Source organism: Anolis sagrei, chromosome X (assembly GCF_037176765.1).
Source record: "Anolis sagrei isolate rAnoSag1 chromosome X, rAnoSag1.mat, whole genome shotgun sequence".
Classification (NCBI taxonomy): Eukaryota; Metazoa; Chordata; class Lepidosauria; order Squamata; family Dactyloidae; genus Anolis; species Anolis sagrei.
Genome location: NC_090034.1, coordinates 28,371,908 through 28,396,967, shown reverse-complemented (window position 1 = coordinate 28,396,967; position 25,060 = coordinate 28,371,908). Strand labels below are relative to the sequence as shown.

The window sequence follows — 25,060 nt, the reverse complement described above, 5'->3', positions numbered from 1 at the left end:
CCCAAGAGCAGTATCCTCGGGTGAGAATGGCTGACAAGGGTGACAGAACCGCAGCCACGAACAAGGCCAGGACTGTGATCGCTCTTGGCACTTCCACAGCCTCCCTTCTGCTGCTGGCCGTCGAACAGCCAGAAGTTTCTCCAGGCCAATGGTAAGAAGAAAACTCACCTAGATAAATAAATAAACAGAACCTCTTCCCTGTGCTCCTTAGTTATGAGGTGGCAGAGCTACTTAACAGCCCCAGCGAGTGTGCGGGGCACAGCTCTTTTACATGAGCTTTACATTAATTGGTTTATACACTCCCCCACGCTGCTGTTTTCCATGGAAAGATCCATTCTGTTAATTTTGGCCGAAGCCTGGCACTATTTTTAGGTGATTTTAAAAACACCCAGGGAGGTGCCTCACAATTTTACGTGACAAAAGTTGGTTATTTTTTATTTAGGGGGAGAAATATTTTCCTCGAAAATGTAAAAGTGAGCAATAATTTATTTTCTAACTCCGGTTACATGCAGTATTTTTGCAGCCTCGTGCTGAAGGGCACATGGCTCACCAAGCTCAGCCCTCTGCATTGGCCTCCAGTGTGGTCACAATGGTTTCCTACTCTTAAACTGCATAGAATCTGCTAAATGTGGCAGACAGTAGAGGAGAATTAAAGGCCAAACCCCCCCACATTTTAATAACAACCATGGGGCAGCCGCTCAGGGCTGTATGGCTCCACTAGTACAATACAGTGGAACCTCGACTCAAGAGTGTCCCAACTTAAGAGTGCTTGAGGTTAAGAGTTGTCAGCCAGTCTGGTTTCCCTTTGACATACGAGTAGTGTTTTGAGTTAAGAGTGAGCGCCAGAGAATAGGGCTTCAAAAGAGCAGCCTCCGGGCCTTGAGCTCTTGTCCGCTTTGGGAGAGAGATTTTTGTCCGCTTTGCTCTTGTCCGCTTTGAGGAACTTTAAGTTAGTTGGTTTTGTGTGGTTTTTCTTCCTGGTCTGTTTGGCTTCTTGAATAGAGAGAGAGAGAGAGCAAGAGAGGGAGGGAAAGCGGCTGGAAAAAGGACAGGAGGAAGAAGAAAAAGAGGCTTCTGCCTCTTCACTTGATGCTTTGGGCTTCCTTGCTACAACTTTGGGCTTCTACCATTTTTAAAGTTGATCTTTCTTTTTTATTGTTTCATGTGAATGTGAATTTATACATTATTTGTTATATTGAAAGAGACTAAAATGGTGCAAAAATACTACTGGAAACACTGGAATGGAGGTCCTGCCATTTGGAATTGAAGACGTTTGATGGGAGACCGCTCCTGAAAACTGGAAGCCATATTACAGATAAAAAAACATCAAATGGAAGCACAGATACGCAAGCCATTTTTATATATATTACACCTACAACAGCACAATCCCAAGTATATAGCTGTGAAATAGTATTTTAAAATGCCCCTCTCTTGAATAGGCCTTTCTAACATAAGGATACTGAATATTCCAATGGAGTTTATCCTCATTAGAATCAGAATCAGAGTTGGAAGAGACCTCGTGGGCCATCCAGTCCAACCCCATTTTGCCAAGAAGCAGGAAAATCACATTCAAACCACACCTGACAGATGGCCATCCAGCCTCTGTTTATTTTCCATGGATTGACTAGGTTGAAAATGCGCCATTTTTTTTCCTTCTGCACCTACGCACAGGAACCAATCATACAGTCTAGCTACCACTGAGTTCTGGAATATAAGTATCTGACTAGTAAAAAAGCTAGTAAAAAGGTATCAAAGAGGCATGGGTGAACATTTTCCCCTTTTCACTATATTCACTTACTTGAGGGAACAGCAAAAGGGGGCGTGGATCGTTGTGGAGGTCCCCAGCCTTTCATGTTATACGCAGACACTTGAACATAATAAGAGGTACCCTATGGAGAAAACACAAGGAAGGAAAGCATAATTGGATGCACACAACAGTCTATAGCTCAGCAAACACACAGGGTAAAGGGCAGGTTCAAGTTTTCCTTTCTCATAATATAATTATCTATAATATGTTATTATTACTGAAAAGAAGCTAAGAAAGGTGTGATGCAACATGACCTGTGGCTCATAGTGACCTAAAGCTGTGCAGATCAACACTATCTTGCAAACTACTTCTTCAACTCATAAGGGCCCAGTCTAAATCTCCCAATGACCTCTGGAAGAACTGAGATGATTGTACAGATTTTGGAGCATTCAGTTCATGCAGATTGATTTCTGACTAGATTCCACGTAACAAAGTAAGAACAGAACCATTAAAAAAAATCCTCATCATGAAATAACCTGCATCTGTGGCGCTCCAGCCATAGAGGTCATGGTGCAGATTTAGTTTATATGCCAAAGTGAGATCCCAGTATCTACAACCACTTTTGGTCAGAACAACCAACTGGGATCCCATTGTTAAGCTGTCCTGTTTTCTTTCTGGAGAGAATCTGCACTCGGTCCACTGCAGAGCCAAATCTACTATTATAAAAGCCACCCACTGGATATATCTCTTTATCTCACCAAACAGGGTCCCTTGTCTTGGCGACATACTTATGCCTTTTATTTTTGTAATATGTTGTTTTATGTTAACTGATATTGTTATTGTTTAACATGTGGATGTAATTTTAACTGTATTTTATGTGTATTATGGCTCTATTATGTCCTGTTCTGTAAGCCATCAGGTGTCCTTTTGGGAGATGGTAGCAAGATACAAATAAAGTTGTTGATATTATTATTATTATTATCATTACTACTATTGTTACCTAAATTCTCCAATCGATTATTTCACACTTGTCACTCTACTCCCACTGCTTTCATTTTGTAATTTAGTTCAATTTTACCAAACTTATTATTTAATCAAGTTTTACTATGTCTTAATTTATTTTAGTTAACTATGACAGGACTTTTAGGATAGTGATGAGTGACTAGTTGTCTGTGTATTTTTGTTTTTGTCTTTTGTGTTGCTATGGTCAGTGGACTAACCAATAAACACATCTACCTGTCTGTCCATTGAAAACAATTATGTCAAGGAAAAGAAAAACTGGCACACTTGCATCACTTGTTCTGACTGGCAGTGACAAGTATGAAACTGAGAATTGACTCTTTCATTAGCCAAAGACAGGCCCACACTTCCGATTGAAATGCTGTTAGATTAATGTGGGTTAAAGTTTTTCTTCATTTCAAATACTGTATTGTTCCTTTTTGTGTTTGTTTGCACTACAGATAAGATATGTGCTGCCTGCATACGGAATTGTACCTGTTTTTTTTTCCTTCAAAATTATAGTCTGAGCATCCAACAGCCTCAGGGACCATGAAGCAGCCATCAGCCTGAAAGGTGTGCAGAGCCTTGACCTCAACCTTTGCGTGCTTGGCGGAGGGTCACTCTAGAGAGGCCTTGCATTTGGAGGTGGGAGCGAAACAGCGGAGTAGAAGGTCAGCTGAGGCCATGCCCTGAAGGTGCCTTGTGGCTCGGTACAAGTGCAAGAACCCACTTACCGAGGCCAGGCCAGAGATGGTGGCTTGCAGGCTTTTCAGCTTGTCGATCACTACTTCACCTAGCAGCGGTGAAAAGGTGGGCGAGCAGCTCCACTCAACTGCAAAAGAAGGGAAAAGACACCGTAATTGGGAGCTTTTCACCATGAAGGTGAAAGATGGAGCGCTTGGCAGGGGAAGCGGGGCCAGATTAGAGAGCTGGGCTGCCAAGGATGGAACAGCTGCTGCTGCTGCGAGGGGATTGACTGTGAAACAGAAGAAGCCAGCGACAGCAAGGCCAGCTGTGCATTCAGGGGAAATGTTTGCAAATACGGCATGGAAGAAATCGGGGGAGAGGGAGCGTGACCTGAAAGGGAGAACTGTAGCAGGGCCCACCGCTCTTTGGTTCGAAGAAGTCCCGTTCCCAAGTGGAGAATGCACAGCACATGAGCCGCAAGCCATTCTGCAAAAGCAAAGGCTCTCTAGCTAGGATTTCTTCAGCCGAGGAGACAACAGAAACAGAGCTGAAGCCAAAGGAAGAGACAGAGCGATGTGCCCAGAGATAAAAAGAGGAGAGAGAGCAACAGATGGACCACAACAAAAGAGAGAGAAGATTAAGTGGCAGGATTCGGTGGTAAAGGAAAATCCTTCGGAAAGCCAAAGTTATGATGACAGGACACACAGGATTTAAACTGATGGGAAATCTGTGTTGAAGGAGCAGGTGCTAAAGCTAAAACAGGAGCATGCTTTTATGGGATCCAAACAGAAGCTTGAAGATTGGATAGAAACACAGCAGTCAGCCCTCTGTATCTGGTACAGAAGAGCCTTGCTTTGCATGGGTCCGCCAGATCAATTATGGCCACGGCTTTCCCTCTCATATTATGTGGCACTTTCCACCAAATTCCCACAATGCAGGCAATCTTCGAGTTACAAACATCCATCTTACAAATGATCCATGTTTAAGAACATGGCTGAGATGACAGGAAGTGAAAGAGATCTCCCTTCGGAAGGAAGGGAAATCCACTCCGGAAAGAGTTATTCTCAGGGGAAAAGGGGTCTCCAATGAAGCTTCATCACCAATCCTTGTTTCCACAACAAGCCATGTTTTTCAAAACCCAATTCTATAAAATGCAATTTTCCAAGCCTGCTATTGAAGTGATATGATACCTTTTGATAGTTTCAGTCTGTTCACTTTTTTCTACTCCCAGCCCCCAATGTGCTGCCACTTATATGTCATTTTTCAATTTGCGTGGGGTTTGGTACCTTTTGGAAACAAACTCCACAAATGCAAACAGAAGATACATGCTTTCAATCTGAGAAATGTGATAGAAAAGGAAGATTGAGGGTAAAAAAAAGGAAAGCAATCTGATTCAGTGACTAATGTCTACCTTCCAATCCGTGCCGAACAGATTCCATTTTCTATATTACAGTTGAGTAGCCAAGGAAATGATTGACCATATTGCCCAAATATGTGGAAAGAGTAATCCCAGGACCATTTGGAAACTCCTAGCACCCTCCAAATTTCTTTGAGGAAAAACACTGTTGTTTTTTTTGTTTTGTTTTTTGGAGTGGAGGGGGAAAACTTCAGTCAAAAGCCCAACCCTTCCCCACAGAGGCCATGGAGAAGCATTTTGGTCAACATAGATACTTAGACAAAGAAATACTTTTTAAAAGAAAAAAGGTGGCGAGGAGCACAAGATGAGGGTGTTGAAGTCAATGGCTTGCTTTGTTTTAGACCTTCCCTTCTAAATGATTAAGGAATTCACAAAAATTGATCTTAGAAAGTTAAAGCACAAAGTCCAAAGAATGCACAAGGATACAATTTCCAATTCAACAAGGTCCATTACAGAGGGAGAAACATTTTCATTCACTGAAGTCTCCTTTGTGGGGAGAAAAAGCAGTTTATAAATAAACATCCTCCTCTTTGTCGTCAGACCTTGAACAACCAATGAGCTTACCTTTGTATTTGGTGACAACTGCTGAGTTGACACTGAGGGGTTCCTGAAAAGAAACTTCCACAGATGTGCTACTGGCCACAGAGAGGTGAACGTTGGTGGGCGGATCGGGAACGCCTGAAAAGAGGCAGTGCGGATGTCAGCAGGGAAGGAACAGAAGACTCACCGGCTGGCCCTCTGCTGCCAGGCAGAACTTTTTTTTTCATGTCAGGAGTGACTTGAGAAACTGCAAGTCACTTCTGGTGTGAGAGGACATTGCCCAGGGGATGCTCAAATGTTTTATGTTTTACCATCTTTGTGGGAGGCTTCTCTCATGTCTCTGCATGGGGAACTGGTGCTGACAGGGAGCTCAACTCACTCTCCCCGGATTCGAACCGCTCACCTGTTGGTCAGCAGTCCTGCCGGCACAAGGGTTTAACCCATTGCGCTACCAGGAGCTCTGGCAGAGTGATTATAGGGAGGGATGGAGATTTTTTTTGACACGAGGGAGGATTTTTTAATCTTTCTGGGAAGAGAGATAGGTTATGTCTACATGTTTCCAGCAGAAGAGGCATGCTGGATCGGTAGATAGGGAAAACATATAAAAAACATTCCAATCCAACCAGTCTTCCAAGGTATAATATCATAATTAGACCCATAATTCTTATGGTTTTAGCCAACTTGTAACCCTCTCTGGTAAATGTCCAAAGGGAGAGTCTTGGCCATAAATGGACCATGAATAATAATAAAAACAGCACAACAATAACAACAATAAAATTATTTGTTACCTGCCTCTCCTCATGGCTTAAGACAGGGTACAACATTAAATAAGAAGACCCTTTGTAATTCATGACCATTTAGGATACTATATTTTAAAACTTCCCTAGGAATACAATATCAGGCAAGTTTGCAATTTTGTTTTAAAATGTTTCCTTTGGAGAAACTTAGCAGCAGGATTGACTTTGATGTAAATAAATGTGTTATATCAATCCTAAATATATTAGTCAACTCACTGTGGCTAATATATTTAGGGTTACAATAACAGAGATTGTGTGGAACTCCATGATCTCAATTAGCAGTTGTTTTTACCTGCAGCATCTGAATCCCTTCGATGTTTTGTATGGAATACACTAATGATGACCAACCTTTGTCATTGTGCAGTTTGTAAAGTATGTTGCTTGCCATGGATTGTATGGCACATTTATTTATATCAATTCACAGAACCGGACTTGGGAAAGATACAGTTTTAAATTTCTGCACAATAAAAGGGCTCATAAGGGTAGTGCAAGGCAAGGTGCTATCACTGAACCTCGACCCCAAACTTATTAGTACTGTTGTAAAGTTACATTCCCACATGTGCTGGCAACATTATAGGGGGGCCCAATCCATTTAGATGTTTTCCAAAGTGCTTGAACAAGAGCATGGAGAAGGCCACTTTGAAGCTTCTATTCTGAAATAATAATGCCAGATCAAGAGTCCCATTCCACATCCCAACAGCATGCAGACACCATTCCTGATCTCCTTGGCTGTAGGGGTGAATCCCCTTGCTCCACCAAATGCTTACATGCATGCTCAAAGCCCGCAGTCATGCGCTTGTAAAGCCGATAGCGCCACTCCCAGGCTTTCAGCTGTTTTTCTTTCTCGGAGCAGTCTGCATTGGGGACCTCATTCACAACCTGTGCTGTGAGTTCATTGACCCGCTGTTCTGCTTCCTGGACGAGTGTGGAGAGGTGCAAAGATCGGCTTTCCAGACTCAAAACTTTACAGAAAGGCAAGAGGAGAGTGAAAGGGTTAAGAAGCAGCACAAAAAGGGGAACAATATAGCTGCCAAAGCTGGTGCTCCCCAGGAAATTATCTGTGCTAAGCCATGCCTCGAGCATAGCCTGATCTCTACTTCCCAAGCAATATGGGATAAAGCATTTTGCCCAACTATCATTCATGTCATCAGATAAAACTCTAGAGCTGCTCTTTTATGGGTTCTTTTCAGAGTGAGAAGGCCAACTACTCATTGCACCAGATGACCTTAGACTTTGGATTATCCTCACACACAAATACACCTGGCATGGGGTTCCATCATGAAATCAGATTTCCAAGTTGTGTTGCGTTGCTGCCAACTGAGAAATAGCTTATGTAAAATATAGCATAGCTGGAAGGAAATCTGTGCAAACTGCTATTGCGGGTACTTTTCTTTTACCATCCTCCATTAGTCAAGAACAAGAAGAGAAGACCCAATTCAGATCAGAATGCATACGTTTTCTTCAATTGAATTATTTGGCTTACTGACACAGCGAAGCGAGAGAGACTTTTTTCAGAGTTTCTACCTCCTTTCTCTGAAATCCATCATTATTCACACTGCCAGATAGGCGTATGATTAGCTACTCTCTCTGTGGGCTACATAGCAAGCACCATAGCATAACTGTATAAGGTGGAGCTCTTGGTAGCATGTGCCTGAGGAGTAAAGAGAGAGGCAGGGAAGGGAGAGGAGAAACAGAAGAGGATGGCAGCTGGATGGTGTCTCTACTGCACCAGAACCAGTTTGGCGTTGCCAGACTGCCAACCTCACCTCTCCTCACTTGATCTAGGCTTTGGGGTGTCCACTCTGCACAAAAATGGCACGAGCCACCTCTTGGAGCTTGCAGTCTCAATAACCAGAGGGACGAAGTGATGCAAAGGTGTGGAGATGGGGAATGAGGGACCGCTTCCTCCTTTTGCCATTTCCTTCTGCAAACGCCTTGTCTCACTAGCTAGTGTCACTTGAGACAACAAATAATGAACATTACTACTTTCCTGCTGCTTGAACCCAGAGAATATGGGATGGTCTAACTGTTTACATGGGCCCAAAGTCACCGTTTGCTCTGGATTCTCTGGGAAAATTTGGAGCAACATGTGACTTTCTGTTAACATGGTTCAAGGATGTGTTAATTGGCCTTGGTCTGTATTAACCTGAATCAGCTCTATGCATCACACAGTCACCATGTTCATTACACCGTTAGCATTGTTTCCTACAATTATAGATTCCTCTGTGAACGTTCTCAGTTTCTTCAACATTTCCTCCCTAAAATGTGTTTGTTTTCTCCTATATAGAATTATGCACTGCAACCATGAAAGATGCATGAACAAACCAAGCCCTGGCAATTCCATTTCTTGTTCTTTACAGCCCCTTTCACATAGCTAACTCAATTTAGGTCAATGTCGAGGAGCTGTGCTTCCCTGCTATTGACATGCAACTTCAATGGTGTTTAAAGTGATACTGTCTAAAGCTAATGGGAGTTGCAGCCCAACATTAGGAGGATACTGATGCTCTTCACTAGAAAAACAGCAGTTTTCCATAGTTATTGGGAAACAATGATGTCCAGGGTTCCTTGAGTCCCGTTTTTGGAGAGAAAATGTGGTATATAAATAATAATAGTAGTAATAATAATAATAATAATAATGCAACAAAACAACAACAACATCAACAACAGTAGTAATTAAGCAACCAAAAATAACAGTCTACAAGAGGGCAACATGAGTTATACTGTATGGTAACTGAATGCTGGCTTACAGTGAGGGCTTTCCTTGGCTCCGGCCAGCAGCAGTATTTTGGCGATGGGTGAATTGTTGGTCATGATGGCAATGTCCAGTGGCAGAAGACCCTCACTGTTTGGAGTGTTGAGGTCCAGCTCTTCAAGGCTATACTGCCGGAGCAGCTCTTGCACTTTATCAAGGTCCTGCAGCTCGACAGCCTCAAAGAGAGCAGCATTGCCCTGGAACTGCAGAAAGGGAGCAAGGTTACACAAACATGTCGCAGATATCTCAAGATTCAACCTCCCCATTCTCTCTCTATATGCACAAGGTCAAAATAGCATGCTAAAAATGAGGCCTGAGGAGACTGGCGTAAAAGCTGACACTTGGAGAAGCCAGCATGATGGCTTCCCAGCTTGCGATTGAAGCCAAACTAATTGTATTTAAAATTTACCAAGTGAGGAACAGTTCCACACAGGACACATTTTCAGTCTAACAGCTAAGTCCATCCTGGTGAATTTGCTAGACAAACCAGGAAACATGCTACTACTCAAAACGGTTGCTCCTCATTCTGCCACAGCATCACTACACGATAGCTATCTTTCAAAATGACAGTGAGCTTCTTCCACAGTAAAAGTCATAATGATGAGTAACCCTTTGTCTTATGGGATGGAGTTTGCGAAGGTTATTTGTGTAAAAGAACTAATAAACTCAATTCTCCTTTGATAGTTGCCAGGTACTAATGCTGAAAGGGTATTTATTCAGGAGCTAAGAAGAAGGGATGGCTCAAGTAATACATTCTGGCACTCCAGATCCGTGAAGCAGCAATGAATAAGTGAGTAGTCAAAATCTTGTTACAAGTAAGTAGCTTCTTCTCTCTTTGTGGCCTTTTCCAAGCAAATTAAGACCTTTCTTTGTCATGTCCCTGTGACTCAAGGTGGGTTACAGCATAGTTAAAACACGTAAATGTAAGAATTCTATAAATACACATACCAAATGGATTTCTATAAAATATGCATATGCTTTCTGGAACTCCATGGCTGTCTGCTGGAGCAACGGAAGGGTAATGTGGGGTTTTATTTATTTTATTTATTTGCTATATTTATATACCGCCGTTTCTCAGCCTAGCCGGCGACTCAACGCGGTTTACAACATAATATAACAATCAACAGTAAAAAAGTTAAAAGCATAAAAAACAAAAAACATAAAAACACAATTCATACATCAATACCAATCCAGTTCGACTCTTAACTAAAAACGTGATCCAGTTCGTCATCCATGTTGCCAGTCCTTTAGTCAGTTACCATTCGTTGCATTGGGTTAACCAAATGCCTGCCTAAACATCCAGGTCTTCAATCTTCTTCGGAATATCATCAATGAAGGGGCTGATCTTACCTCCAAGGGCAGGGCGTTCCATAGCCGCGGGGCCACCACAGAAAAGGCCCTGTCTCTCGTACCCGCCAGCCGCACCTGTGAAGCAGGCGGGATAGAGAGCAGGGCCTCCCCAGAAGATCTTAGGGTCCTGGCGGGCTGATAGGCCGAGATACGTTCGGATAGGTAAGTTGGGCCAGAACCGTTTAGGGCTTTAAAGGCCAACGCCAGCACTTTGAATTGAGCCCGGTAGCAGATCGGCAGCCAGTGGAGCTGGTGCAGCAGAGGAGTTGTATGCTCCCTGCGCTCCGCTCCCGTTAGTATCATTGCTGCCGAACGTTGGACTAGTTGGAGCTTCCGGGCCGTCTTCAAAGGCAACCCCACGTAGAGAGCGTTGCAGTAGTCCAAACGGGATGTAACCAGAGCGTGGACTACCGTGGCCAAGTCAGACTTCCCAAGGTACGGGCGCAGTTGGCGCACGAGTTTTAACTGTGCGAATGCTCCCCTGGTCACCGCCGAAACCTGGGGCTCCAGGCTCAGCGATGAGTCCAGGATCACACCCAAACTGCGAACCTGCGTCTTCAGGGGGAGTGCGACCCCATCCAACACAGGCTGTAACCCTATACCCTGTTCGGCCTTGCGACTGACCAGGAGTACCTCTGTCTTGTCTGGATTCAATTTCAATTTGTTCGCCCCCATCCAGACCGTCACAGCGGCCAAGCACCGGTTCAGGACCTCGACAGCCTCCTTAGTAGCAGGTGGGAAGGAGTGACAGAGTTGGACATCATCCGCGTACAGATGACATCGCACTCCGAAAAGGGGTTGATCCCCTTTGCCCTGCACTGCCATGTGCAAGAAAAAGGGGGATAATACAAACCCGTATTGCAATACAGCATACTTACAAGGTAAGACTTCCGCAGCTTCTCCTTTTCATTCCTCCCTGCTAAGCTTCCTTCATCAAATGACATGTAATTCACTCGGAATTTTCCAGAGAGGTTCCGATAGAGCCTCTTGGCGGCATTTGGAGATGAAGGTCCAGGCTGCTTTCGAGACTGGGCCAGCTGTAGGTCTCTCATTTGCTGTGTCATTTTAGGTGAGGACGTCCTGGAAGGAAGGAAGGAAGGAAGGAAGGAAGGAAGGAAGGAAGGAAGGAAGGAAGGAAGAAAGGAAGAAAGGAAGAAAGGAAGAAAGGAAGAAAGGAAGATGGATGTAAGGAGGATGGATGGATGGATTGAAGGAAGGAAGGAAGGAAGGAAGGAATAAAAGTAAAGGAGAAGGGAAAGGAAGGAAGGAAGGAAGGAAGAAAGAAAGAAAAGAAAAAAAGGAGAGGAGAAGGCAAAGGGGAGGGAAGAAAGGAAGGAGTAAAGAAAGAAAAGAAGAAAGGAAAGGAGAAGATGAAGGGAAGGAAGGAAGAAGAAAGAAAAAAGAGAGGAAAGAAGAAAGGAAGAGCGAAGGGGAGGGAAGGAAGGAATAAAAGATTGGTGTAGGAGTATTTCACTCTGAAGAAGAATTTTGTCTAATTTGAACATTTATGAATCTGCTGTGCAAAAATCAATGGCCCATACAGTGTGTGTGTGTGTGCGTGCATGCGTGCGTGTGTATTAAAATGGTAAGAGTTGGACAAGACAACATGGGCCATCTAGGCCTGCCCCCTTCTTTCTGTCACGCAGAAAAAGCACATGAAATATGCACATGATTCATAGAATATGTTTAGTCTGAAACCTTCTTACAAAATCATGAAATACAAACCTTTATTTCAAAAATGTTCACTTAGAGTCAGTTGGCATCTTTTATCTTTTGCACATGGCCTCCCTATAGCTCTCTGTTCTCTCACCCATTCCTTTGTTCTTGTCCTGCATACCTACAGTCCATGCAATGTACTATAAGGTTTCTAAAAATAATTCAACATGCATTTAAGGTGGGGGTTTTTTCACATGGACAGTAAATAATAAAAACAACAATATCTTCAAGGGATAAAACATCAATCACAGTTATACTCAACATATAACCAGCTTATAACAAATCCTTTTTTTAAAGCCCATGAGTCTTGTGAAATCATTAAAGATTCTACTGCTTTCTGACAGCAATCAAAGAACTGAACTTCTATCATCCAAAGGAAGATTTCCTCCTGATCTTCTAGCTGTGGCAGTTAGATTTGCCTCCAGTTCCAAAGGGCTTGCATTGAGAAGGAATACAAAGCAGGCTTAATATGCAGAACACTGCTACTCTGACTTCCTAAAGTTGCCACTAAAACACAGCTACAAGGAGCAATTTCTGGGAACAATCGAAAATGCTGATTATGGCCTATACTATTATGGTCCAGGCCATTTGTATTTGCTGTTCCTGGCCTTTATGCCATGCAAGAAAACCTTCAATAACTTTTGGGGCAGAGCATGTATCTCCCTGCTGCAGATGCCCAAGTTGGATTTCCCGCATTTAGCAGTGGTTGGACTTGGTGGCTCTTGAAACCCCTTCCAACTCTATACAGGCTGTCCCCGAGTCACAAACATCCGACATATAAACAACTCACAGTTATGAATGGGGCTGAGACACCAGGAAGTGAGAGGAAAGTACCCCTTGGAAGAAAATGAAATAAACTCCTGGAAGAGTCATTGTCGTGGGGGAAGAGGTCTCCATTGAAGTTTTATCTCCAATCCTTGTTTCCACAACCAGCCATGTTTTTCAAAATCCAGTTCTCACGGGGACAGAAAGTGAGATGGAATCCTCCAAATGGGGACACAGATAGTAGATAGATAGATTTGGCTGGAGTCACACTTAAAAATGTCCCTGTTCCGACTTACAAATAAATTCAGCAGCCCACTGTACTTCAACTTTTCCTCAAATTTAAATAAAGAACTTTGTAACTTAAGTGAAACTATGAAAGCAGATGTGGACACAATTCCATGAGAGGGACACAAATACCACATAGCTTCCAACTTTGGGAGACCTTGCAAAGAAGCCCCCTAAAACGTTCACTGCAGACAGTATTTCAAGAAGCAGAGGAGCAGATGACTGACACCAGCCAAACGACACACGCGTTGTGCGACACTCGCTAGGAGGCCAACCCACCACAAATACTAATTAACCTAAGCTGCGAACAATTACTTTGCCCTAATTAGATTAGCCTGAAATGCTAACATATAGAAGGACTGTGTGCAAAGACTCCAAGTCCTGGTTGTGAACTGACATGACTCACTGGGAGAGGGGAAAAAACATGAATAGAAAATGTAGGACTCATACCAAAAAAGCTATTTCTTTATTGAATCAACTCTAGTTTAAAGCCACAAATATCTAGAACACGCATGTATTATGCTCTCGCCTAACCCTTACTCCCAAACTATGAATACTTCCTCCTCACAAATCAGGACACTGACGGAAATAGCTCTCGGGGCTGGCAGCCTGGAGGCAGACGAGCCAAGAGTTTGTTGGGGCTTTTTTTTTCTTTAATGGGAAGGGGGTGCATTTGGAAAAAACTTCTCCCAACTTCACTCCCAAGTAGTCGGCCAGCAGTTTTGCCTTCAATGAACAACGCGCTGCTCAACCCAAGGAGACAGATCAGCGCCAGCCATTATACAAGGCAAGAGGGGACCTGGCTATTTCCTGAGGTCACCTGATCCTGCCGGGCTAAAAGTAGCTGCAAACCCATAAAGGGATGGACAGGCTCTTCCCTGTTATTCCTTTCTTGGACACACAAAACATTGGTTTAGGAAACCTGGTCAGGAAGAGTAACACAGAAGCGAGGGTTTTGTGCTGCTTTGGCCCAACTTCAGGGCTTCAGGAAATGGTCCTTCTGTGCAAACATGCACATGGCTTTTAAAATTCATTTTAAGTTTTGCTCAAAAGACACTGCATCCAGGGGAGGAAAAACACACTTTTTTTCTGAAAAGAAATGCCATCCTCAACCCAATATCTTTGCACAAAAATATGTATTTTTGGAAACCCCTAGTGAGGTTTTGTACCAAAAATAGGTTCCTTGCCCCTTTCCCCTGACCATGTCTGAACTGAATAGTTTCTCTACATGCTTTTTGAATAGGCAAATATAAGCCAGAAGCTATGAAGAAAAAATAGTGGGAAGAAGCTAAGGAATTAATTTGTCCTTGTGTTCAAGGATGCCCTATGTAAAACAATACATCTCTAAACTACCTCCCGGAAGCTACAGCATAGTAAGCACTGGAAGGAAGGAACCACTGGCTCAAACCTTGCCTATCTCACACCAGTTTAGCTTGACAGAGTTTTATCTTGCCACAAAAGATCCTACTCAAGACACCTGGCTGTAACATAATGTTAACCATTGTTGGAAGAGTAATTGGTACTGTTCCATTATCTGGTTGGAGGCCACAAGGGGGAGCTAGAGATAGTCCATTTTATGGGGAGGGGAGTTAAAGGAGGAAAACAATTTCCCCTATTTTAGCTGGTTGTTTTCCCTCCCCACTTCCCATTTCATAAACAAGGGCTGTTTCCACAACAGCAACATGGGTGGGGGAAATAACAGGAAAAGAGTGAAATGGTTTTACTCCTCCAACTCACCCTCCACCCATAAAACGGACCACCCTTCTCTCTCTAGCACCCCTTGTGGCCTCCGCCCGTGTAGTGGAACAGTACAGAATAACAGTACAGACGGGATGGGGAGTTAGGAAGAGTAGGCTGGAGAGTGAAGAGCTAGGTTTCCACAGCAATGGAGACCATTCTGGCCTTCAAGACTTTGGCCTGCAAAAGCAGCCAAAAGGTAAGATAATGCAAGCTGCAAACTAAGAAAAACAATCACTTCATTGAGAAACTTGGACATATGCAGAGAATGAACAAGAAGGGAGGCAGAATGAGCAATGTTACAGTGCAATGTGTGACCAAGAGAAACGTGTATAAAAGAGGCTCCATTTTATCTCCCAGGAAGTGGCATTATTCTGGCTTTACAAAGCCCACCGTGGGTTTTGCTTCTGCAAAAATAAAGCTCCTGTGTTTATAATCTCCTTGTTCCTGGTCTTAACTGGGAAACAAGGCCAGGAATAGATTTAAGGGAAGGACTGCCATTTCACTACCACAGTCATTCACTATGCAAATCACTTTCTTGAAATGTCACATTTCATCCATTGTAAGACACCATAGATTGTAAGATGTAACCTCATCTCAGGACCATTGCCACCACCAAAAAAAGGACAATATACTTACGATTCTAAGATGCACCTCATTTTTAGAAATGTCTTATACAGGAAAAAAGCACACCTCAGAATGGAAGAAACAAAGTAGTCATAGATGCATAATGTAGCCACTCTGAAATGGCGGGGTGAGCCAATTGGATTTTGCTTAGCTTAATAAATATATATGGTGGGCATGCTGTATCCAAAGTTTCATGACTGCAGGTTCAACTCACCTTTGCCACCATTTCTGCTGCTGCTGTACCATTTTAATAGGATCTTATAAGGCTTAGCCTTGCATTCATGAAGTCGATAGGGAATTTAAAAGGGTCTATTACAGGAGGAGAGACCCTGCGGCCCCACCAAAGAGGGATCGCTATGTTGGTGAGCAAAGAGAAGCCTAATTTTAAGTAATTTATTTTCCCTAGGTTCCCAAAAAGAATCTCACCAAAGTTGAAGAAAGTGCTAACAAGATGATTTATTAGCAATTCAGCTGAAAAGGATGCAAAGCAGCCATCATTCGCCCATTCGCCATGCTGAGCATAACGTGAGTACAAAATAAAGCCATTTTTATAGAAATACAGAGTTGTGTGGTTCAAATCTCCCACTCTCCACCCCTCACCCTGCTCAGAGGTGATTGGCTGGCGCGTTAACAGCTGGGAGGAGGCTCGGCCGCCTCCCGCATGCCTGGGCCAATCACAGGGCTCCTGCAGTGCGCCAGAGCCAATCAGAAGGCTCCTGCCACCTTGGCGCTCCAGCGAATCAGGAGGGAGGGAGGCGGGACAAGGGAATACAATGCATTCTTGAATGGATTATGGAGATACAGGAAATGTCCAGGACCTTAACGAGTCCGGTACGGCCTTCATGCTATTGTCTGGTGATTGACTGAAATAAACATTGATGTGGGCAATACCAATTTAATCCGGGTTTTCCTCTTACGATAAGACAGGGGAACAATGGGGGAAACTTTAGGTGGATGTCTTCAATGGGAGAGCTTGAATGGAAACAGGTCAGGAGGGGGGAATTTTCTGAAGGCTCCCCTTTGTACTATTGTAATATGATTAAAATTCTGCCAAGCGATCATCTCCCTGGTGGCCAGATCCTCCAAGGCCAGGCATGATTCTTTGTTATCGTCCATGCAAGGAATGTTCTTTGATGAGGGTTTCCACAATCACTAATTGCTTCCTTTCCAGGGACAGGGCGACTTACTTATATTTTTATACATTTTTTCAAGGAGAAGGGAATGGGACAAAAGGGTCAGGAAAAAGTCAATACATGAGGGGAAATATAGAAATACAGAAATCATACTAAAAATCATATCCATCCATCCCTCCCCCAATGTCTCATAGGGCAATTGATAAAAAGCCTTGATCATGGCACAGTATGAATTTATATTTCATTCCAGGAAGATTCATGGGTGAAAGTAAGTCCATGAAGGGAAAAGAGGTCCATAAAGTGTGGCAAAAAGTCCAAAAGTCACAAAAAGGGGTCTGATGATTTCCACTGAGCCAAGATGTGGAGCCCTGCAGCGCTGAGGACGAAGCTTGTCCTTGGTCCTTGGAAAACTATAACTCCCTCCAAGGGTTGGAGCCCGGTGACCAATCTGCTCTCCGAAAGCCTCATGGGGTAACTGCATCAAGCAGCAGCAGTAGCGCAGCAGCAGCGAGGCTTGGATTTGACAATCAGCTGTTTTCCTTAAAAATATTCTTTAAAAATCAAAGGTTATTCCCCGAGCATAGGGGTCCGAAATGCAGAAAGCGAGATAGCAGATATTGTTCGAATTTAGCTAGGAAAAATATGGCACCAAAATGGAGTCGATCCGTCAACTCGCGGATACGGGGCCCCGAGGGGTTTCCGTATCCGTGGTTTGAAGAAACGCAGATTCACCCTCCCTGGGACGCCTGGAAGGCATCCCAGGTGGGCCAGCAGTCTCCCACGTCCCGGAAAAAGTAATTTCATGCTTTATAACTGTGTGTGTCAGGAAAAAGACACAAAGTATCATTCTGAAGAGGTAAAGGTTACAATTCAATTAGTCTTTATTTAGGGATTGGTTACATTGTTTGGGCTGGGGAAAGAAGCGTAAGGAGAGAGCATAAGGCTACAAAGAGTCCCTGGTTGGGGCTGCTACTGGGGCACATTTCATCGAACTTGGCCCAACTAGGCATCCAAGAACTGCAGAACTCCCTGCGGCTGGTCAGATCAGCTTGAAAGCAAGGGTCTGGGATGCCCTCAGCATCATTCACACAATCCCTGCTGCTACCCTCATGAGGTTTCCAGAGATGCTGTGAACACAGTGGAGGCTACTTTGCATAGGGATTTGAGCATGCATGTTTTTTGGTATCTGAAGTGGGTCCTGAAACCAATCCTTCATTTGGATTTTAGAATTTTGAGTTTTCTCCGACAGGAAAACAACGTGCTACATATCTCTCAGCAACTAAGCCCCATAAAAAGTGAATGGCAATTTGTATCACCCGACAGTCTGTCAGACTAATTTGCATTAACTGAGAAATACAGGCCCTGAACTGGTTTTCTGGGCATGGATAAGCATCAGTAAATTACAGTTAATAGGAAACAACTTTTCTTCAGTCCAATGTTGAAGGATCATATGCTGAAAGAGCGCCAGCACTAATAATTACGTTCTTAAAAGCAGAAGATATTCATAGACTCCCCACCTAACACACTGAATTTCTCTGATTTTATCTGAGACAATTTGTGGGCTGCTGGATTACAGTAACTATTTTGCCTTTTATGATGTTGCTTTTTTGGAGTTTTGAAACACTCTCCCGACAAATGAGGATGAGCCTGTATGTGGAAAAGAACAGTTACTTTATAATTAAATTGTGGTACATGTGCTAGGGTTTGCAAGGCAAACTTTGACCCAATGACTACTTGTTGTTGCTGTTATCATGATCTTTGTAAGACTTCAAATCATTTCTGAACAACAGCGATCTGAATGTGAACCTACCTATCATGGCATTTTCTTGGTAAGATTTTCTTGGTAAGAAGGCCATGGCCTTCTTCCGAGGCTGAGTGTGTGACCTGCCCAACACCAACATTTGAACACTAGTCTCCCAGAGGTCTAGAGCAACACTCAAACCATTACGTCATGCTGGCTCCACTTTCCTTGCTACTGGAGGACAATTTTAAGCAATGGAATGCATCATGAACTGTATCGGCTGCAGTAGTTGGATTGTGACACCTTTTGGTCGTTACTGCTGAGAACATACACAGATGGAACAGTCTGAACCTCTGGGAAGGACTGTGTAACATTTTGGTGAAAAACAGATGGTGTTTTCTTGGACACTGGCTCCATGGGTACATTTAGCCCATAGAACGTTATTATGTAGTATATGTGGCATTCTTCACAAGAACGCAGAGAAGACCATAAGGCTCATTCCTGTTAAAATGCCACTAATAACTATCTGATTGACATCCGTAACAGTGCTTGTAAATGGCATCACTGGGATGTGAGTAGATTCTTGTTTGGAAATGCTTAGGTACATTGATCATGGATTTGTCGAAGTGTCACATAAAGAACTCCTTAGCAGGTATTGGATAATAAACTGGGTCATCCTGATCCTGTTTAATTGCTCTGTTCTCATGATATCTCCTGTGCCATTTATGTTCCTATCCACCTTATTGAACTATTTACCCTTTAATCAAATTGCATGTTGGCCTTTTCCCCCCTCCAAAATTGGTTTGCTGTTGCTTGATACTTGTTTATTACTTTTATGCTGTTTGTGCTATTTTAATTTGTAATTTGCTGTTGTCTTTGCTTTTAATCTGTTGTCTTTGCTTTTAATTAGCTTGGCCCCATGTAAGCCTCCCCGAGTTCCCTTGGGGTGATGGGGGCGGGGTAGAAAAAATAAAGTTCTTCTTCATCTTCATCTTATGGCTTGGGAACTAGCTGAAGAAGCAGCGCAGGAATGAATGAGGAAGCTTCACAATAGACTGGGTAGGCAGTGGAATTCCATTGAGATGTACTTGTGTACTGGGATTCATGCTTTTCAGCATTCACATAATCTAAAGGTATTGCTTCAGGAAAGTCTGGATTCATTAAAATAATACAAGGACACTATATATATTGGGGGCAATGTGTTGCAGTGGCTCCTCTCCTTCCTGGAGGATCGTACCCAGAAGGTGAAGCTGCAGGACACCTGCTCGGATTCCTGGCCTTTGAGCTGTGGGGTCTCGCAAGGTTCCAGTCTTTCCCCCAATGCTTTTTCTGCATGAAGCCACTGGGATAAGGTCATCCGGAGTTTTGGAGTTAAGTGACTCTCTATGCAGATGACACACAACTTGACTATTTTCCACCTCAGTCCAAGGAAGCTCCCTGGATCAGTACCTGGCAGCTGTGATGGACTGGATGAGGGTCAACAAACTGAGACTTATTCCAGACAAGACAGAGGTTCTCCATGTCAGTCGCAAGGCTGAATGGCATATAGGGTGGCTACCTGAGCTCGAGGGGGTTACACTCCCCTTGAAGACACAGATCTGCAGGCAGGGTGTCCTTCTGGACTCATTGTTGACGCTTGAAGCTCAGGTGTCGGCGGTGGCCGGGAGGGCCTTCGCACAGTTAAAACTTGTGTGCCAGTTGTGACCATACCTCGAAAAGCCTGACTTGGCCATAGTGTTCCATGCCTTAGTTACATCCTGAATGGACTACTGTAATGCACTCTATGTGGGGCTGCCTTTGAAGACTGGAAACTGCAGGCAGTGTAAAGGTCGGCTGCTAGAGTAATAACTGGAGCTAGCTAAAGGGAACATACTATGCCCCTATTCAAGCAGCTCCACTGGCTTCTGACAACTTTCTGGGCTCAATTCAAGGTGCAGGTTATTACCTACAAAGCCCTATATACTTTGGGTCCAACCTATCTTCGAGACCGCATCTCTTTCTATGAAGTGGTTGACACTCTGGCACTTTAGTTTAAATTGATGGCAGCTAGTTTTAACTACTAATGGTTCTGTGTTTTAAATTGTGTTATTTTATTTTATGTGTTGATAGTTGTTGTTTTATAATTTTTATGTAATATTGTTTTATACTCATGTATCGTTTATGTTATATACTGCAGTGCAGTGTCTTGCAAGCCACCCCGAGTCCCTTTTGGGAGATGGTGGCAGGATATAAATAAAGATTATTATTATTATTATTATTATTATTATTATTATTATTTATACTGACCGAATTCAGGGCCACAAAGATGTACTCTGCAGGTGCAGTAAGGTTCAATTTGCATGATTCACAGAGAAGAACCAAATTTCAGGTTGTCAGCCAGTATCTCAGCCATATCAGGAAGCAGAGCAATGGCAGAAATGCAAGCCTCCGTATAACACCGTTGGGCAGGTGGCTAGAAATTGATTCACACCTCTCTAATGAGGTGGAAATTGCCAGAGATTTCACATCAATTGCCCCTCAAGTGTTTGTGTTCTCACACTTCTTCGGCTGAGATTGTGTGGTCGACCCTTGGCTCAGAGCGAAGCCACAAGCCTGCTCTTCACATTTACTGAATTCCTTCTGCAGTCAATTCAACACATTTTGAGGAACAACACATTGCTTCCGAGATTAAATCTGGAAAGTTTTCCAGAAGGATCTTGAGGGCACTGCATAAATATTGGGTATAAACCAGTGGTTCCCAACCTTTTTATGACCAGGGGCCACTTTGTTTTTTTGTTGTTTTTTTGTTAGCAGGGACCACAAGGTTCAAGAATAATAAACTGTGTTAATCTAAAAATAAACTTTAATCTAAACTTTTAACATATTAATTAAACTTAATAGTAACATGAATTAAGAGTACTATTATAATATAAAAAGAACATTTTAAATAGAAAATTAAATTTGGTTTGCATCAATGTGAGCTTACATATTTACAAGTCGAGCAATACGGGGGCCAATGTTATTGCTCTAGGAAGCAGGAAGGAGGGAGAAAGGAAGGGAGGGAGAGAAGGAAGAAAAGAAGGAAGGAGGGAGGCAAGCAAGAAAGGGAGGAATGGATGGGACTTAGGGAAGGAGGGAGGAAGGGGAGAGAAGGAAAGAAGGGAGAAAGGAAAGAATGAAGGAGAGGAGGAAGGAAAGAAGAAAGGCAGGAAGCAAGGAGGGAGGGAAGAGGGCTGTGCGTCACCCATGCTCCTGAGAGGCGGCCTTTTCCATCTCCGGCATTTTGCAGAGGTGGCATGCCCTGAGTTCAGGTAGGAAGAGGCAAGCTCTGCACAAAGGGCTCCTCCTCATCTTCTGCCCTTTTTTCTCTGCTCCTCCTTCCTGCTCTTTCCCTTTCCTGCTTTTCCTGGCACCCACAGTAAACCAGGATACTTTTTGATTTGGAAACACAGGTTGCATAGCACTATAAAATTGAACTGCCCTAGCTCACAGTGTAATGGCATCCTGGGAGTTGTATTTTACAAGGTCTTTGCTTTGAAGGCCACTAGTTTAGTTCTCGCGGACCACTAGTGGTCTGTGGACCACAGGTTGGGAACCGCTGCCCTATTCAGCAGTTAGGATCCAAGCTACCTTCAAGACCACATCTCCTTCTATGAACCAGCACGGGCTCTGAGATCTCTCGGGGAGGCCCTCCTCTGGGTCCCACCTCCATCTCAAGCGCAGTTGGTGAGTATGAAAGAGAGGGCCTTCCCAGTGGTGGCCTCCTGGCTTTGGAATGCCCTCCCAAGAGAGAATAAATTAGCCCCCACTCTCCAAGTTTTCTGAACAAATTTTTAAAACTTGGCTCTTCAAACAAGGCTTTGACCTTGTTTAGGAATTCTTTAGTGATTATTCCCAAGGATTTAGTGATTGTTTCACCTTAACACTTTATGGGGTTGATATTAATTACAGTTTATTTTATATCTATGGCCACTGTTGTATTTTATTGAATTTTAAACCAGTAGGGATTTATGATGCTATACTATTTGTTATTGCTATTGTGCTATTGTTTATGCACTTGCTGTATTTGTATGTTTACTTACTTAGGCGATACCTCGTTGTCCGAGTTGGATAGTCTTCCAGGGTCAGTGTTCTGGCGGTGGGTCCATAGGTGACTGTGAAGCCCCATTCTTGATCTGCATCTTCTCCCACAGTGAGGACATTGGTTTCCAGGTGGAAGGTGGTCCCGGTTGGGGTTGGCTTGATGTGCCTTCCTCTTGCCACGTTTCTCTCTCGCTTTCTGTTCGTGCCTCTTCAAATTCTACAGCATTGCTGGTCACAGCTGACCTCCAGCTGTAGTGCTCAAGGGCCAAGGCTTCCCAGTTCCCAGTGTCTATGCCAGAGTTTTTAAGGTTGGCTTTGAGCCCATCTTTAAATCTCTTTTCCTGCCCACCAACATTCCGTTTTCCGTTCTTGAGTTTGGAGTAGAGCAACTGCTTTGGGAGACAGTGGTCAGGCATCTGGACAATGTAGCCAGTCCAGCGGAGTTGATGGCGGAGGGCCATCGCTTCAGTGCTGGTGGTCTTTGCTTCTTCCAGCACACTGACATTTGTCCGTTTGTCTACCCAAGAGATTTGCAGGATTTTCCGGAGACAGCGCTGATGAAATCGTTCCAGGAGTTGCTTAGACAGTCCATGTTTCGCAAGCATATAGCAGGGTTGGGAGGACAATAGCTTTATAAACAAGCACCTTCATATCCCTACAGATGTCCCGGTTCTCAAACACTCTCTGCTTCATTCGGAAAAATGCTGCACTCGCAGAGCTCAGAGTTCAATTTCGGTGTCAATGTTGACTTTGGTGGAGAGGTGGCTGCCAAGGTAGCGGAAATGGTCAACATTTTCTAGTGTTACACCATTAAGCTGTATTTCTGGCATTGGTGAGGGATTGACTGGTGACTGCTGGAAGAGCACTTTGGTTTTCTCGATGTTCAATGACAGGCCGAGCTTGTTGTATGCTTCTGCGAAGATGTTTAAAGTGTCTTGTAGGTCTTCTTCTGAATGTGCACAGATGACGTTGTCATCAGCATACTGGAGTTCTATAACAGATGTTGTTGTAACCTTGGTTTGGCTTTCAGTTTGCTGAGGTTAAATAGCTTGCCATTTGTCCGATAGATAATTTCCACTCCGGTGGGAAGCTTCCCGTCAACAAGGTGAAGTATCATAGTGATGAAGATGGAAAATAAAGTTGGGGCAATAACACATCCCTGTTTGACACCTGATTCCACCTTCAGTGGGTCACTTTGGGAGCCATTGCTGTCCAAGACTGTTGCCATCACATCATCATGGAGGAGCCGCAGGATGTTCACAAATTTGTTAAGGCACCTGATTTTTTGGAGGATGGTCCAGAGCGCGCTGTGATTCACTGTGTCGAATGCCTTTGCAAGGTCAATGAATGCCATGTACAGAGGTTGATTTTTTCCATGCATTTTTCTTGGAGCTGTTATGCAGTGAAGATCATGTCCACTGTTCCTCTGGAGGGGCGGAGGCCATTCTGGGATTCTGGGAGGGTGTCTTCTGAGAGGGATAGAAGGCAGTTTGCAAGGATTCTTGTGAGGATTTTCCCAGCGGAGGTTAGAAGGGAGATACCTCGATAGTTTCCGCAGTCTGTTCTTTCCCCTTTTTTGAAGAGGGTGATGATGGTAACATCCTTGAAATCTGCTGGGATTTTCTTGGTCACCCACACTTTTTCTATGAGCCCCATGTGCCACCCAGTCCAACCTCCATCTTCAATGTATGGAATGCACAGTCAAAGCACTCTGGTCAAATGACCAGCTAGCCTCTGCTTGGCTCAACCAGACTCCTAGGCAACAGCTTACTTACTTACCTAGTTAGGCGATATCTCGTAGCCCAAGAATGATGGTCCTCTAAGTGTAGTGTCTTGGTGGTGGTTCTGTAGGTGGCTGTGGAGTCCTATTCTTGTCCTGCATGTTCTCCCGCAGTGAGCACATTGGTTTTCAGGTGGAAAGCAGTCCTGATCAGGGTTGGTTTGATACGCCTTCCTCTTGGCACATTTCTTCCTTTCACCCTCCATTCATGCCTCTTTAAATTCTGCAGCACTGCTGGTCACAGATGACCTCCAGTTAGAGCGCTCAAGGGCCAGGGCTTCCCAGTTCTCAGTGTCTATGCCACAGTATTTAAAGTTGGATTTAAGTCCATTTTTAAATCTCTTTTCCTGTCCATCAACATTACATTTCCAGTTCTTCAGTTGGGAGTATAGTAACTGCTTTGGGAGATGGTGATCAGGCATTCGGACAACGTGGTCAGTCCAGTTGATGGCTTAGGAGCACCACTTCAGTGCTGGTGGACTTTGCTTCTTCCAGCATGCTGATATTTGTCTGCCTATCTTCCTAAGAGATTTGCAGGAATTTTTGGCTGCAATGCTGATGGAATTGTTCCAGGAGTTGAGTGTGACATCTGTAGACAGTCCATGTTTTGTAGGCATACAGCAGGATTAAATAGCTTGCCATTTGTCCGATAAATGATTTCCACTCCGGTGGGAAGCTTCCCATCAAGAAGATGAATACCACCACGCTTGTGTTCCTGCTGATATTTATTCAGTCAGGATAAGAGAGGCAGACTATGTTTAGGGCACCTTTTCTAGCCCCTTCCCCATGTGGGGTGAGCACAGTGGATCTTAAAAAGGGCTACTCAGTTATGGATACAGCTGCCGACCCACTCAACTGCCTCGGACGTTGAGGTAGAACAACTGAATCCATATCTACTGCCCATGTACCAGTCTGTGACTAGGGG

The 25,060-nt window shown here is 43.8% G+C and overlaps 1 protein-coding gene across 6 annotated transcripts in view; it reads right to left on the bottom strand.

Moving 5' to 3' along the window:
* LOC132781758 (ankyrin repeat and fibronectin type-III domain-containing protein 1-like) overlaps positions 1-25,060 on the bottom strand; it is a 343,353-nt gene that overhangs the window by 24,027 nt on the left and 294,266 nt on the right. For all 6 annotated transcript variants that reach the window (XM_060786193.2, XM_060786191.2, XM_060786190.2 and 3 more), the window contains 6 exons: positions 11,168-11,369; positions 8,935-9,142; positions 6,955-7,149; positions 5,415-5,528; positions 3,481-3,578; positions 1,799-1,889 (listed from right to left, as the gene is read on the bottom strand). In XM_060786193.2, coding sequence (XP_060642176.2) covers positions 1,799-1,889; positions 3,481-3,578; positions 5,415-5,528; positions 6,955-7,149; positions 8,935-9,142; positions 11,168-11,369 — 908 coding nt within the window. The remainder of the gene's footprint in view (positions 1-1,798; positions 1,890-3,480; positions 3,579-5,414; positions 5,529-6,954; positions 7,150-8,934; positions 9,143-11,167; positions 11,370-25,060) is intronic.